The sequence below is a fragment of the Lampris incognitus genome, chromosome 1 (genome assembly GCF_029633865.1).
Source record: "Lampris incognitus isolate fLamInc1 chromosome 1, fLamInc1.hap2, whole genome shotgun sequence".
Lineage (NCBI taxonomy): Eukaryota > Metazoa > Chordata > Actinopteri > Lampriformes > Lampridae > Lampris > Lampris incognitus.
The window spans coordinates 123,304,365-123,320,200 of record NC_079211.1 but is presented as its reverse complement, the minus strand read 5'-3'; the positions used below and the strand labels follow the sequence as shown (position 1 = coordinate 123,320,200).

General features: G+C 42.3%; 1 protein-coding gene across 1 annotated transcript in view; it reads left to right on the top strand.

Annotated features, from left to right (window-relative positions):
* The window catches only part of osbp2b (oxysterol binding protein 2b), a 96,235-nt gene extending 82,807 nt beyond the window's left edge, over positions 1–13,428 (top strand). The window contains 10 exon segments of the mRNA XM_056274790.1: positions 4,477–4,629; positions 4,797–4,890; positions 4,893–4,974; positions 4,976–5,039; positions 5,306–5,426; positions 6,166–6,272; positions 7,273–7,362; positions 7,646–7,830; positions 8,088–8,308; positions 9,383–13,428. Coding sequence (XP_056130765.1) covers positions 4,477–4,629; positions 4,797–4,890; positions 4,893–4,974; positions 4,976–5,039; positions 5,306–5,426; positions 6,166–6,272; positions 7,273–7,362; positions 7,646–7,830; positions 8,088–8,308; positions 9,383–9,525 — 1,260 coding nt within the window. The 3' untranslated portion in view covers positions 9,526–13,428.
* Positions 13,429–15,836: the final 2,408 nt, after the last annotated feature.

Below are 15,836 nucleotides of genomic sequence, written 5' to 3'. Positions count from 1 at the left end.
CACTTCTTTGTGAGGGGGGGGCTGGTGGTCAGTCATTGAGTTAAGCTTGTCTGGCAATACGGGAGTCTCCATATCCCATAGTGAGACACTGAAACAGATGATATGGAAGAGAACTTAAGGTTACTTCCGTAACCCCGGTTCTCGTGAGTAGCATGAGTGAGATGTCTCACCAGACCGTTTTGTCTCACCAAACTGTTTTGAATGACGAGTGACGCTGCGTCAATCATATATAAGGCACAGGGCCCTGACGCAGACATCATGACTGCCAGCCAATCAGGGCTGGCGTAATGGTACAGGTGCGTCTGTGAATACGTGAGGGGGCATATCCCATAGTGAGACGTCTCACTCATGCTACTCAGAGAACCGGGGTTACGGAAGTAACCTAAAGTTCTTTCCAAACTCATCTGAAACAGCGATCAAACAAACCAAACCGTCAAAATTTTCTGGATTATACCATCAAAATCTGGAAAATTTAGAAAATGTCATCAATGACTACTTTCACAGACTATGAGTCATGAGTCAACCACAGAAACAATCCAGGCAAGATTGGTCCACCAAAACAGATGATGGAACCACTACCATTGAGGTCAGTGTACTTGAATCAATAAATAGTCAATTCTGGAATTACTTTATGTGGACATAAAAGATCTTAAGGCGAGTTTTGAATACAGCTAATCACAATTGAAACACCACAGATTGAAAACAAGGAGCTAAAATTTACAGTCCCGGGGTTGCCAACTCTCAAACTTATGGCGTGTGATACACGCTTTCACCTTTAGCCTAATGTACTCACGCTACCCAAACAAATCTCATGCCAAAACAGTGCGACAGCAACAGGATTGAACAGGCGAATGCATTATGGTCAACGTCTTTCTGGTCTAGTAATGGTTAAACTAAGCGAATTACTTTGACTCTAGAAGATAGCTGAGTATTCAAAAACCGGTCGTTTCTATGGGGCTACATATTAAATTACTTTCTGATGGTGGACAGTCTCCATGTTGGTCAGACAGCTGCTCAAGTTCACAGCCTGGAGCTCAGAAGTCGTTCATGCAAGCCAGCTCTCCAACTAACATGGCATAAACCAAGCCAAGTTAAGTGACCAAGACAGCTGTCAATCATAGCAAACCCAATGTGTTTGTGATATTTGTTTTGAATTAATGCTCTGTAAGTTACAGAGTAAGCTTAAAACTAGCTTAAGCCATGTAAACAGCTAGCTAGCTTGCGTTAGCTGTCTAACGTTAAGTGCACGGCAGAGAAAATAATGAAAGCAACACTAAACAATGGCATTTGTTGGTTTTTTTTTTTTTTGCTGACACAGCTTGTTCTATGCCTACCTTAGTCTAATGCGGATGCAAAACGAGTCTTCTCAAAAATTGGCCTGAATAAAACAGTGTAGAAACAGACTAGCACTAGATATGATGCTGCCATTCATTATGTGCATCAAAGGCAATCAGATTCAACCATGCTGCTACAAATACAAACCACCGGTACAAATGATAATCAAGTCCAAGCCTGCTGCTTATAGCTGTACTAGGCCAAAATAGGCCTGTGTGTGTGTGTGTGTGTGTGTGTGTGCGTGTGCGTGCGTGCGCTCGCGCATTCATGTATTAGCTATGTGTCTGGAGTAGGATAGGTTTCCGTGTTCATTTGTTTTTGTTTATGTCTGGTTCTTGCTACCATTCTGATTCTCCTCTCCCTGTAAACCCTTGTTATTGCCCTCCTAAATTGTGAACATTCAATAAAACATAGTTTTGATATCGGAAACAACACATCTTTGACTTTCATTAGTGAACGAACCTGTGTACCCTTTATAGGGTTAGTATTTCTAATATTGTGAGAATTGTGAGTGGAAGTCCCGGGGTGGTGTAGTCAGGCTATATCCTTAAATCTTAGACCTAAGCTCCCTCATCTGCTACATGTGTAAGCTGCATACTTTTTTAAACCTCGATGGTGAATTAAGTCCAAATATGTGCATGTATGCGTGATTAAGCCCATGGCATCAAAATCTCACTCCAACCAGTTACCCAAAGTTGTCAACACACTCCTTGCGCAGGTCAAAACCATGAAGTTATGAAGAAATTAAAGAAACCATTCTAGATATCCAGTGCCACAGCATGCATGACAATCTTATTCATGGGAAAAACTGAACAAACCCTGAAACTAACATGACACCATAAACATCACCTTCCACCGACCGAGTCCACCACATTGGCGCAAAAAATAACAGTAGCACAAACAAAAATAAACTTAGCACAAAAAGTAAGGAAATTTGTGTTTGGTAGATTATTTCTTTGTCGTAACAATGCTTCTTGGCAATAAATCTTATATTAGGCAGCTGCATTGTCAGCACCTGGGGTACCAGAAGCTCAAAACAAGAGTCAACAGCAACAGCAAAATAAGCTGTTTGGCACTGGCAGAGAAGATTTGGCAAATTTTTCATGGGCGCAACCCACATACTCAGCTCTGCTGCTCATCCAACAAATGCATGTTCCTTAAAAATGTGGCACCATTTAAAAGGGAAAGAAACAGGCTTTCTAACGGTAAAAGATTTATTGCCAAGAAGAATTGTTACAACAAAGAAATAATCTACCAAACACAAATTTCCTTACTTTTTGTGCTAAGTATAGTTAGTGAAGAGCTGAGTAAAAGGAACTAGAAAGAACTACCTATGGCATGAACAATCAATACCCACATGAGATTCGGATGGAAGAAAGAAATTGGTACCAATCATGAAACAATACTGTAAAAAGGGAAGAAGAGCAGTATTGATCGGTATTGATAAAATTGTATATAGACTGTCAACTCTACCGCAACAACGGCTTCATCACCTGGCTGTAACTACATGCACCGGATTCCACTTCCACATCTTCCAATCAAAAAAATGACTTAAATCAGGGCATCCGGGTAGCATAGCGGTCTATTCCGTTGCCTACCAAGACTGGGATTGCCATTTTGAATCCCAGTATTGCCTCCGGCTTGGTCAGGTGTCCTACAGACACAATTGTCCGTGTCTGCTGGTGGGATGCTGGATGTGGGTATGTGTCCTGGTCGCTGCAGTAGCACCTCCTCTGGTCGGTCGGGGCGCCTGTTTGGGGGGGGAGGGGGAACTGAGAGGAATAGCATGATCCTCCCACGCACTACGTCCCCCAGGTGAAACTCCTCACTATCAGGTGAAAAGAGATGGCTCACGACTCCACATGTATCAGAGGAAGCATGTGGTAGTCTGCAGCCCTCCCCGGCTCGGCAAAGGGGGAGGGGGGGGGGCAGCAACTGGGACAGCTCAGAAGAGTGGGGTAATTGGCCAGGGTACAATTGGGGAGAAAAAAAATGACTCAACTCGAGATGGAACAATGTAACTCTTTCATGTAGTACTCTAGAACAGCAGCCCCCAACAACCGGGTCATGGACTGGCACTGGACCACAAAAAAATTGCTACCAGGCCACGAGGAAACATGATTTGGCAAAAAAAAAGAAGGTATAATAAACATATTATTATTATTATTAGATTATTTGTGCAGTAATTACAATGAACTTGGCACGATCTATCTGTGCTGCACCTTCTGTCATGCCCACAACAGGATTGGTTGACACCGCCATTGGTGTATGACTGTGTGTGTGTGTGTGTGTGTGTGTGTGTGTGTGTGTGTGTGTGTGTGTGCACGCATGGGTGTGCGCATGGATGAATGTGAGGCCTTCACTTATTGTAAAGCACTTTGAGTGACTATTACAGCTGGAAAAGCGCTATATAAATCCAATCCATTTACCATTTAATTTACCACTCTTCAATACTTTACTCAAGCTTCTAACCAAAAAGAATCTCACAACATCTACTGCCACCCAACTACCCCACCCCACCCCCTGCCACACACACACATACACACACAGCCTTTGTACGTTCTTCCCAGAGCCATGTTGTCACCTCTGTTTGCCAGAGACATGCAGCTGTTCCCTACATCATTCCTTTAGATCTTAATTACTAGTCAGACATCTATTCTTTCTTCTTCTCTCTCCATCTCTCTCTCACTCCATATTATTTGCACTTTCGCTCCCACTCTCTCCTTTCTCAAACCCATCTGTCCCTTCTATTGCCCATTTCTCTCTCTCTCTCTCTCTCTCTCTCTCTCTCTCTCTCTCTCTCTCTCTCTCTCTCTCTCTCTCTCTCTCTCTCTCTCTCTCTCTCTCCTCTCTCTCTCTCTCTCTCTCTCTCTCTCTCTCTCTCTCTCTCTCCTCTCTCTCTCTCTCTCTCTCTCTCTCTCTCTCTCTCTCTCTCTCTCTCTCTCTCTCTCTCTCTCTCTCATTTCCTCCTTTATTCATCTGCTTGCTCTGTCACTCTGTCTCCACTTGGTGATGAGCTGAAATCTGGGCAAGCTGTCCATGAACCTGACAGTCTTTCTGCCTCACAGCACTTCACATTCCATACCATTTCCAATGTTTGAAAGGCCCTCGTGCCTTCCTCTTCCCGCCCTGCAACTTCAGGTGTCTCCAAGCTGTAATGATCTGTCAGGGAAGGAGCTGCAGCCCCGCAGACAGCGACGGACCCATATTCCAGACAAGCCAAACTACTCCCTAAACCTCTGGAGCATCATGAAGAACTGTATTGGCAAGGAGCTCTCCAAAATTCCCATGCCCGTGAGTGTGTTGGGGCACGGGCCTCTTTCTGTTTGACCAATAAACCTTTTGCTCACGGCTTAACATGGATCTCACTGACTGTGAATAAGATTTGTCAGTTGAACAGACAATATCATAGTGACACCACTTGAGACACACTGCTGTGTCCTTCTGTATGCCCCACGCAGGTCAACTTCAATGAGCCACTGTCAATGCTACAGCGCCTGACAGAAGACCTGGAGTATCATGAGTTGCTGGACAAGGCGGCGCGTTGCGAGTCCTCTCTGAGCAGATGTGCCTGGTGGCTGCCTTCTCTGTCTCCTCCTACTCCACCACGGTCCACCGCACAGCCAACCCTTCAACCCCCTGCTGGGGAGACCTATGAGCTGGACCGATTGGAGGAATTTGGCTACCGCTCACTGTGTGAGCAGGTAATGGCACAGCTGTTGAGTTTTTTTTGGGGGGGGGGGGTTAGGATTTTGTTTTTGGTTTTTTTAATTTCTTTTGCAGGCCCATACTGATACATGTATTGGGGCTGCTACTTGTAGCTGGTAAAAAGAGGATTCCCCTATTCATTGAACATATACAGATCAGCCTACTGCAGTGTTCTCCAAAGCAGCAGATAAATAACAGCATGTTTTGTAGTTCCATTAAACAATCCTCCATATTGCAAGAGTGAACTTGTCCCTTGTCTCAGGTGAGCCATCATCCCCCTGCAGCTGCTCATCATGTGATTTCCCAACGAGGCTGGACCCTGTGGCAGGAAATCACCATAGCCAGCAAGTTCCGTGGCAAATACCTCTCTATAATGCCACTGGGTGAGACACTAAACATTCTTGTTCTTTTTCTTGTGTAAATAAATTCCGGGCTCAAATTACGACATCATTAACCAGGTAAAGTATAGGGTAGAAGTGCTCTACATCACATGAGAGAGGACACTGACCTTTCCTCCAACATATCCTAAAGCCCCAGAAAACAGAGCAAAATGAATCAGGATTTTATGACCCTTTGTGGGAGAAGCATAAAGTGTGGACATACTGTAATAGGGTGACAGAGGGCCAGGGTCTGTTGGCTCCAGATAAAGGAGATTTGATAGATCTTAGTCTAATAACCGAGGTATTGCAAGTATTTATGTGGCCTTTTTCACATCCCGTTACATGTCTCCTGTGAGACGTCATGTCTTTGGGGGAAAAAAAACAGAAATGAAGAGGAAGGAAGAGGTTTGCGTAAGATTCTTGTTTATCATCTAGGGTTAAGTGGCTGTGGAACAGAGATGAATATATTGCTTAAAAGTAGGGCATAATGAGGATTGTGCTTCTGTTTTCAGATCAGGACCCTGCAGGTTGAACTGACCTTGTTTACAATCAGCCCCCCAATCAGAATCAAAAAGTGACCCCACAGCTTAAAATGTCACTTGGCTGTAATTCCTTGCAGTAGCAGATCATTCTAAATGGTATTTCTATATTCTGTGAGTGGTTGTTGCCAGTCAGTATTCTCTCTTCCTATAACATCCATTCAAGATCTCATTTTCTTCTGTCTGTCTCTTTACGATCTAAGGTGCCATTCATCTGCAGTTCTACTCCAGCGGGAACCACTATGTATGGAGGAAGGTCACCTCCACAGTGCACAATATCATTGTGGGAAAGCTGTGGATTGACCAGTGTGTTTACTGGTTCTCCTCACTGGTAGCCATTCATCCATTCATCCACAACACCACCACTAATTCTGTCACACCCTCGTTGCAGCATCCTCTCCTTTGCGAAACATTAGTGTTTAATCCAGGCCAGCAGGGTAGAGTGCTGTGAGGAGAGCGTTGCAGCACATGAATAAACAGCGTCACAGTCTTTGGGGGGTTTATCTCACTTTGATCTCCAATAATGTCTTAAAATAACAGCCTGTCATGTCTGTGAGGAGGCCCAGTTAAAGCCAGTGGAGGGAGGGATAGGTTGCCCATATATCTGAACATCATGTATGTCCATTTTGAGCTTTTCATGATTTTTATTCATATAATTCCCTTGCAATTTTAGAGGAAGATTTTTATATATTTTTTTCCTTTAACTGTGTTCCTTTTTCACATTTATGCTTTCTGTCTGTTTGTCTGTCTGTTTGTCTGTCTGTCCATCTGTCAGTCTATGCCACGACAACTGTATATGCACAAGCTTGGAAGAGGGGGTGGAAGTATAAAACCGAGTTGAATAAACAGAGCCATATGGGAGATTTTGACACACTCATATACACACACACCTCAACATTATTAGTCTCAGAAGACATTTAGTGCTGAGTCTCATTTGATCAGATCCCTGTGGCTAGCTATATAAACCAAAGTATGGCAGCAAGCTGTTATTATAGAATAATTGGATATCCGTTGGTTACTCCCTGCATCTCTTTTAGCATCTCTCTAGATATGCTTGTGATTTTAAAGAAGGAAGAGAAAGGAAATAACCCACCAATAGAGTACACACTTCGTGTACTATATACTATATCCTTTAACATCAGTAGCAACATGCATCATCCTAGAGCACCTAGTTCTCTGTGCCTCTTTGTTTGATTTAAATCACTTAAAAGTTCTTTTTAGGTATTGGGCTCCCTTGTCTCATCTGACCCCCCCCCCCCCCATTCTCTCCCTGTTCTCTTGCTGTTTTCTACCCACTCACCCCCCTGTAGTCCGGTGACATTGAGATTGTGAACCAGCGGACAAAGGAGACGTGCCAGCTCAAGTTCTCTCCCTACAGCTATTTCTCCAGGGAAGTTCGCGCAAGGTAAATGCTTCCTTTCAGTCAACAGGCTTAGCTGATACCTGACCTTGGCATGAGCTCATTAGCTCGTGAACAGTGACATTGTGTGTTGCTGCCTCCTGCTGGATAGTACAAGGAAATGTATCATAATTTCAATATCGCATACAATTTATTTGACTGCTTTTGGTAATATAGTTGGCATTTGACCTTTGAGCCATCTGGTTTTAAACAACATTTGCTTCCACACAACACCTGTATGATTTTCTTCCTCTTTATGTCCTTCCTTACTTCTTGCCCTTTAGGTGACAGGCGTGGTGACCGACAGTGGGGGCCAGGCCCACTACATACTGTCAGGCACATGGGACGATAAGATAGAGAGTGCCAAGATCGTTCAGAGCAGCCGAGGCGGCAGTGGATCTGAGGGAAAACAGAAGACTGTCTACCAGACCCTTTCCCCCAAACTACTGTGGAAAAAATACCCTCTCCCGTAAGCACCCATTACCTTGGCCACCACAGTCTAACATCACTGAGCAAGGAAATGTATAGCTACTATATGATCAACTACAATAATCTGATCACATACAGTTGCCACAACATCTTGTAGCATTACAAAGATTTATCACGTATGAGCCTTATAATTTGAAGCCATTTAGAATTGAGATTGTTTGTACATTATCATGTTGCGTAGTCAATCTCTGACTCTCTCTCATCAATCTATGTCTGCTGATCTCCTTGGTGTCTCAGAGACAATGCTGAGAACATGTACTACTTCTCAGCGCTGGCGTTGACCCTAAACGAACTGGAGGATGGAGTGGGATTGACAGACAGCCGCCTGAGGCCAGACCAGAAGCTGATGGAGGCAGGACGATGGGATGAGGCAAACGCAGAAAAACAGAGGCTGGAGGAAAAACAAAGAGCTGTGAGGAGGAAGAGGGAAGCAGAGGCTTCAGATGCTTTGGATGAAGGTAAAAGATGAAGAGCAGGGATCACAGGGTGGAAAAAATTGAGACATAGAGACAGAGCAAAAGACAGAGACAGGGAAGGGACATGGTGATAACAAGTACACTGACATTTACAATAGAGGTGGGTTACAGCTCCCTGAAGACAACTACATTGGGACAATGACAAACAGTCAAAGTACAGACATACCTAAAAGCATACACATTCCCAGACCAAAATAAATAATGACTTTGAACTGTTGAATTTGCTGTTAGGCTTTCTATAGTCAATGCAAAGTCTTGAAAGAATTAGAGGGTCAGGTGAAGAGGTTGAAAATTCAGGAATTTGAGAAGGATTTGCTGAAAGGGCCTCTGTTCAGTTTTATTATTATAAATTATTTGTTAAGGTCTTTAACCTCATGTAAATGATAATTGTTGTATTATTGAAGGTGTACTCTGTGCCTGCAACTTCAGGAATAACTGCAAGTCAAGAGAGCTTAACAAATTAAAACTGAGATTGAATGAAAGGCATAATGGCAGCCTGTAGGCTAAAAGGAGGAAGCAGCAAAGCTTCTCACCCTGGTGGAATTCCTGTGTGTGTTGTGTGTAGGCCAGGCTCTATTTGATGTACCCATGACATGTCTTTCTTTTCCTCCCTCTATTGGTGGTCAGAGTGTGATTATGATTCTGGTGAGTGGGGGTGGCCTTGTGCCCCTCTGTTGTGCATCAACCAACCCCCCAACCCTCCACACACACACACACACACACGTGTACACACACACACACACGTGTACACACACACGTGTACACACACACACACACACACACACACATCATCATCCTCTCTGTGTCCCTTGTGTGGTCTGCCTCTGTGTGGGGACTGCATGATGCCCCTCCATATCTACTTCTCCAGATAATAATCCAGGAAATAGCTTTTTTTCCTGCATACATGTGACATTTTCATTTAGGACTGGCCTCATAATGACATGTTACATGTAAAGAAAAAAATGTTTTCATGATCTAAAAGTATTTTTACTTTATTAGAGTGGCAACAAATTGAAGCTTTCAGCCCTGAGTAAATGCTTACACTCCTTTCCTCAGGTCGAGAATATGAAGGCTACCAGCCATTGTGGTTTCACCAGAGGAGGAACTCTGTCACTGGAGAGACAAACTTTGTGTACAAGGGAGGTTACTGGGAGGCTAAGGAGAAACAAGACTGGAGCATGTGTCCTGAGATCTTCTAATCTAGGAGGTTACCCTGGACTACAGCTAAAACCTCAATGGACTTGCCCTGGACAGGGATCCGCTCTGCTTCTGGCCTTCAAATATGAGGGCAGGGCAACTTTAGGAGCACTGTGTGGAACTTTAATTGAGCATGAGAATGTGTATGTTTCTCGCACACTCTCAGAATACACTGTACCTCCAAAATATATGCTCTTACTCTGCGTTTTACAGTGTGTGGGGGGAGAAAGGTCATTCCATAAATAGTTCCCCCATCTGACACGATATTGTAACAGCAGTAAGTGTGAGCAAATGTGTAAGATGGCAGAGTTTTAGCAACACAGAATAATGCCCCTACAAGCTTCTGAAATCAGGTGCTTCACAAATGCTACCCACAATGCACTTTTCTCTGTTCACCCCGTTTGTTTTAAGGAGTTTTATTGATTGAACAGAACCTCATGTCAAGTGAGTTCATCTCCAGTCTGAAAGATGGATAGAACTCCAACATACAGAGGCAAAAATCTATCAAGACGCACATAGAAATGGACAGGACAGCGCTGATTAAATATTTTTCAAAGGCTGTTATAAAAGTGTCTTCGCACAGTTAGTTTTATTCAGTACAGGGAAAATTATGCTGGGCATAGATTATAGATCTTGAATTTTTCTCTCCGTCTCTGATATCAACCCCCCCCACACTTACATAATGAATTGCAGGCCTGTAACCTGAATATGCTATCAACAGGTAATGACTGATTGATAAAATCAACTTTCACTTAATACAGTACAAGATAGTTTATCATGACGCTCAGATTTGGCAAATTATGCGTCAGTTCAAAAAAAAATTTTTCTTAACAGTCTGTGAATGTTGACATTTCCTTGTGGGAACATACAATAGGTATCCATTCTGCAGCCAGTTAGACTGTAGTTTTAGTGATAATATGGCTGCTTACTGGACTCGCATCAGAAAAAATGATTGCATTTCAGTCATCTTAACACTGAAATGGTGCATATAACCTCTTCTAAAGGGGTAGTATGGTTAAAATCGGATAGTCAGGTTTGGCTTTAACAAAACTTTAATACATCAACACAAGCCTACAACATTACATTTAAAGACATTCATATATCCCTAGTATAGGAATGTTTATCAACATGTAAAATTAATAAGCACCCCTTCTCTCTAGGTGACCCTTGTTAAATCCATATCTTTGTGTTGATGTTTAAAAGATTTAACTCTGTCCCTTTAGTTCCCTTGTCTTTCAGTGCTTTCCCGCACATACCACATCCTCGGTGACCACTCTCAGTGACGCAACTCAGTGATCACAGTACAAAGTCTGCACCAAAACACTAATACATTCAATAATATCTCGTTCCATGCATCAATATTCTGTCAAATGGTGAATTCTGTGGTGTATATTATGCTAGTTCTGCAGTTTACGGCAGTCATTAGTTCCTAGTTGAAAGGTTTCCATAAGGACTACTTTAAACACCAACTGGAGCAGTGGTTCTGGTGTCCCCTGGGTGGCGTCTGCTGACAGCAGGTAACAAGGTATCAAAACAGACAGGGCTGGCTCCTGTAGCATACCGACTGCTGTGCAGACAACTCCAGGGCTATCCAATCACTGGTCCAGGCTCGACAGAGCTCAACTGTAGTCCTTGCATCTAATGGTCACAACTAATGCGGATACTCTGATCTGGGATCAGCTCATGAAAGTACTGTCAGTCTTTTGCCTTTAACTGACTGAACAAGGGTGAACAGTCCCTTGATATGTGCACTACATGTCCAAGGTGAGAAGCATTTTGAAAACAAGTTAGCATTTTTTTGTAATAACTGTTTGGAATGTAGACATCAAGGCTGGAGGTATTGTATCTACCGTCTAGTCATTTGTGTGGATATTTTGTGATGACAAAATGATATTGTAATTATACTAATCTGAGTACTAAGTTATCTGTACAGTGTAGTTTAAAAATGAAATTTGAATGAATGAGTCTAGGGATTAATTGTAATTTTAATTTTTAATCCAAATTGATATTGTTGGGTTGGAAGTTGATAATGACTTAAAACCTGAGTCTGGCTGCAGACTTAATGTTTTGTATTTACCAAAAGAAAAAAAAATCACTTGACACAAGAAAATCATTTTATATAGAGTTCTTCATACTAGTGCAGTAATAATTTTGTTTCAATTATCAGTTTATAGATCAATACATCTGGCATTGCCCCTGATATGCCAAGAGTCTAAAATGGGCTAGCCTAGAAAGCTGTCGTTAACACCAAGTACCATTTTACACTGCATATTGGGTTCACAGTCAAGACAGCGGCAAGTTTCTATAGGGTGATAAAAGAGTTAAAAAGGAATATTGGCCAGTAAAAATAAAAATACTCAACTGTGAGATCCTTCAACTGCCAATTCATGGTTAATTTTTGCCCAGCAGTATACGTCTATACCTCCCATTTGCCCCCCCCTTTTTTTCACAATTTTCCTGTGCATTTGTGATAAGTGGTTATCACAAGCACACTTTGGTCAATCACTCACACTCTTGTCACACAGCACCAGGCTTCATTTTTCTGCGCTATTTATGTTCCCCTCATCTGTCCACTTTGCACCTTTTACCTTTCAGCAATCATGCCTATATTTGTTCACACGTTGTGCACATCCTCTCGAACACTTCCACAAGCATGTGCACCAGTAGTGGCAATGTGACGGAGGCGATGTGCACTTGGAATCATATCAAGGGTGTTGGTGTTTGTTATATCAAAATGAGTACACCTGGCCTGGACATTATCCCTGCCAGGTGTTTTATTTTTGCTATTTTTGAAGTTTTTCATCGCACAGTGCTTTACTGTCATGCACAGAACTAACGGTTGGAGAAGAAACCCAAAACACCACTTAAGTGTGGGAAAGAAATTGCGTTGAAGTTAATTTCACAATTCCTTTCTCTGCGATCAACATGAGATTCACTAGAGATTTACTTTAATATATTTTGTTTGAAATAGAGGATTTTATATATGGATATACATATTATATTTTGAATGACAGTGGAGAGGTCACCACACATTTGATCATTATATTTCCAAATAAGTCGACCTCAGTTGGTGGTGGTGACTGAAGTTGCCCCATTGAGGGTCTGCACAGGAGGAGAGCGCTGTAGCAATAATGCTAGGATTTATTCATTCATGGCTCTTGTTGCTTTGAAAAACAGTTGTCTGCCTCATGCAGAAAGGGAATAAACAACCAAAGTGTACTGTAGACTAAAACACTCTTCAACTGCCTTTCTTTGGAGTTTTCTAATGTGAATCCCGTCTCATTGACCCCCCCCCCCCCATTTCATCTCAACAATTAATACGCAATGGTTTGATTTAGCTTTAATTTTTATGCGTTTTCTCTTTGGTTTTCTATTTTTTTCTCATGGGTGCCATTACTCTTATGTTGATGTATTCATATGTGTGCAGTGAGTTAGTTGTGTGCATGGCATACATTCACTTCGCATTCATTCTATGCTGCTCAGTTAGTTTGAAGCAGAAACACAGTCTAGTAATGAAGACAGGGAGTTTGTTTCTTTCCATGCCTTGTCTTAACCGAACCGTGCTGCTCCATAAACTGTGACTTGTGGCCTTTGTTGTGAGGTAGTGATGATAATGATGAACAGTTATAACAGATGATGAAAGGCACGGGGCGCATGCATCACAACAGGGGCCCCGGTACTACGAGTGGAACCAGAGGTCAAAGGTGAAAAGTAATGACCTGCTGTGACTACTCTCATCCCCACATACACAGTAGTGTAATCAGGTTTAACTGCAGTTACAACGGAGTTTTTGCTTTTTAAAAAAAAACTGTGCTTTTTCGCCCCTAATTTATACTCATATAACATTACCTTTCAAATGAAAAACAGTGACAAAAAAGAAGATAATAAAGTTGTTACTGTCAGCACTGGTTATCATGTCTGCTTGTTTTGATTTTTCCTTTTCAGAACCTAAGCCAATGTATTCACATGACAAGGTGTCTACCTTCGATTTAGCGTTTATTTTATTTTATTTTTCCCTGAGACGTGCATATTTACGTATATTTACACAACACATTTGAAACAGATAGGCTATGTTTTGGATCCACACCCTTAGCTGTTAGCTCTGTAAGGCTGTTCTAGCCTGGTAATACTGTCATCGTCAGTTGACACAAAAACGTAACCGATGGCAGCTCAAGTAAAATCAGACAGCCGGTGAAGTTACCGTTTTCACTTCCATCCATCCATCCATCCATTATCCAAACCGCTTATCCTGCTCTCAGGGTAGCGGGGCTGCTGGCGGCAGGCGGGGAGTCACCCTGGACAAGCCGCCAGTCCATCACAGGGCCAACACACACACACACACACACACGCACACACACACACACACACACACACACACACACACACACACACACACACACACACACACACACACACACACACACCTTTAGAGACAATTTAGTACGGCCGATTCACCTGACCTGTATGTCATTTTCACTTCTTATAATGAAACTTTTGATTTACTTTCATTTATCAATTCATTCGGTTTAAGTCAACTTTTGAGTTGCATTCTAATCTAATCCAATGGAATTTATTTCACTTCTTATAATTTTACCGAATTTATTATGCCAACAATTGGAACTTAAACAAAGTGAAATTGGAATTTTTGGCAAGGTGAATTGTAGGTAGTTGCAATTCCTTTGGGTGGCATCAAACATGGCTATGTGAACGAGTGAAAATCGTATGTTATGGAAACTGAAACGAAGATCCCTTGTAGTGATCGCACCACGGCGACACTGCGCGTGTTTAGGCGCTAGTGGCCCCGCCCCTTACGCCACTCCGATGTTTGACCGTTGCCAGGGTAACCGACCAACGCTCCTGTCAATCAAGTCCCCGTAGCGGCTTCAAGTTCAGCCATTTCAACTTGTCGTGGGCGGCTTCTGAATGTAAGTCACGCCAAAGTTTGAATGTTTATGCAGAAATGATTTGGAATTTCTAAAGATGTCATACGACTTGCATGTGCACGTCACTAGTTTTTACACTGAATGTGTTGCAAATATTCCTCATAGGTTGCGAACGAGTGCCGTGATTTAACAGTTTGGCTCTTTTTTCAGTTAAACTAACCTTATGAAGCTGCAGATCCATTCTATTCATTGCGCACTAAAAGCATAATCGTTTTCTTTGCTAATAACTTTGTTAAAATCTAAATCTCCAACCAGTTATAAAGAATGCAGAGAATTGTAGACCGATCCAATATTGTGTAAGTGCTCTTAGATAAAAGAGGACAAAATGGGCTTTTTGAATACATTTGAGACATTAAATAGTCTGTCGTTCTTGACCTGCTAAGCACCGGTTTTAAAGAACATGTCCCCCGAGTAAATGCAGTTAAACCTATGCGTCATACTGAAAGTGGCCCTGTAGGGCATGCAGGGGCACAGGAATTTATAGTGTCTTTTGTAAAAAGGAGTCATTCTGGTTTACTTGTTTAAATGGTTTGTGTTCCCGGAGCAACTGATCAACATCAACCCCCACTCCTCACCACATCTCAGCCATTCAACAGTAGATATACTGTGGGATGCTGTCATCTGACGGCTACTCCTGAATGTCTGAATGTGTGTGTTTTTACCCTAGGAGATGGCGGACGGCAACCACGAAGGAGACGCAGGGGACACTGATGAACTTCTCTATACTGGTCAGAAACTTTGCTTGTTGAACACTTTTTATTGATTTGCGAGTTACATCCCAGCTCATCCCTCTCTTACTGTGAAGCCATGACCCTCTGCCCTCACAGACCTGGATGACAACAGCAATGAGTTTGCGCCAAATCCCCCACCTCTGAAAGTGGACCCATGTGACTTCCTTCTAGATGCCATTGATGCTAAACTCAGACAACTGCAGGTCAGTGTATTTCCCGAGACGAACAAAAGACCTCCGTTTGAGAAAGGTATAAAGAAGGAGCCAATCTTTCTGATTAAGCTGTGCTGAACTTATCTACATTGGTTGACTTTACATAGTTATTTCGATTGACATAGCATAAGACAATTTGTTCAACCAACCTGGATATATTTTGTTTCATACACAACAGGATATATCATTTGATAGCTGAAGTTGCCATGGTAATGGGAATGTTGAATTGGATAGTGTGCTAGTCTCCATCTATTCATCTAGGTGGGGGGAGCAGCTCATCACCTAAAACAACATTCATTAATTGACAAGGTTATAAAGCATTTATATTGGAGTATGGAACTCGTGAATTTGATGAGGTTACTTACCACAGTAAGTCAAGAATCCCAATTAAGGAATTTTACAATTACCAAATGAGTATATTGAAATA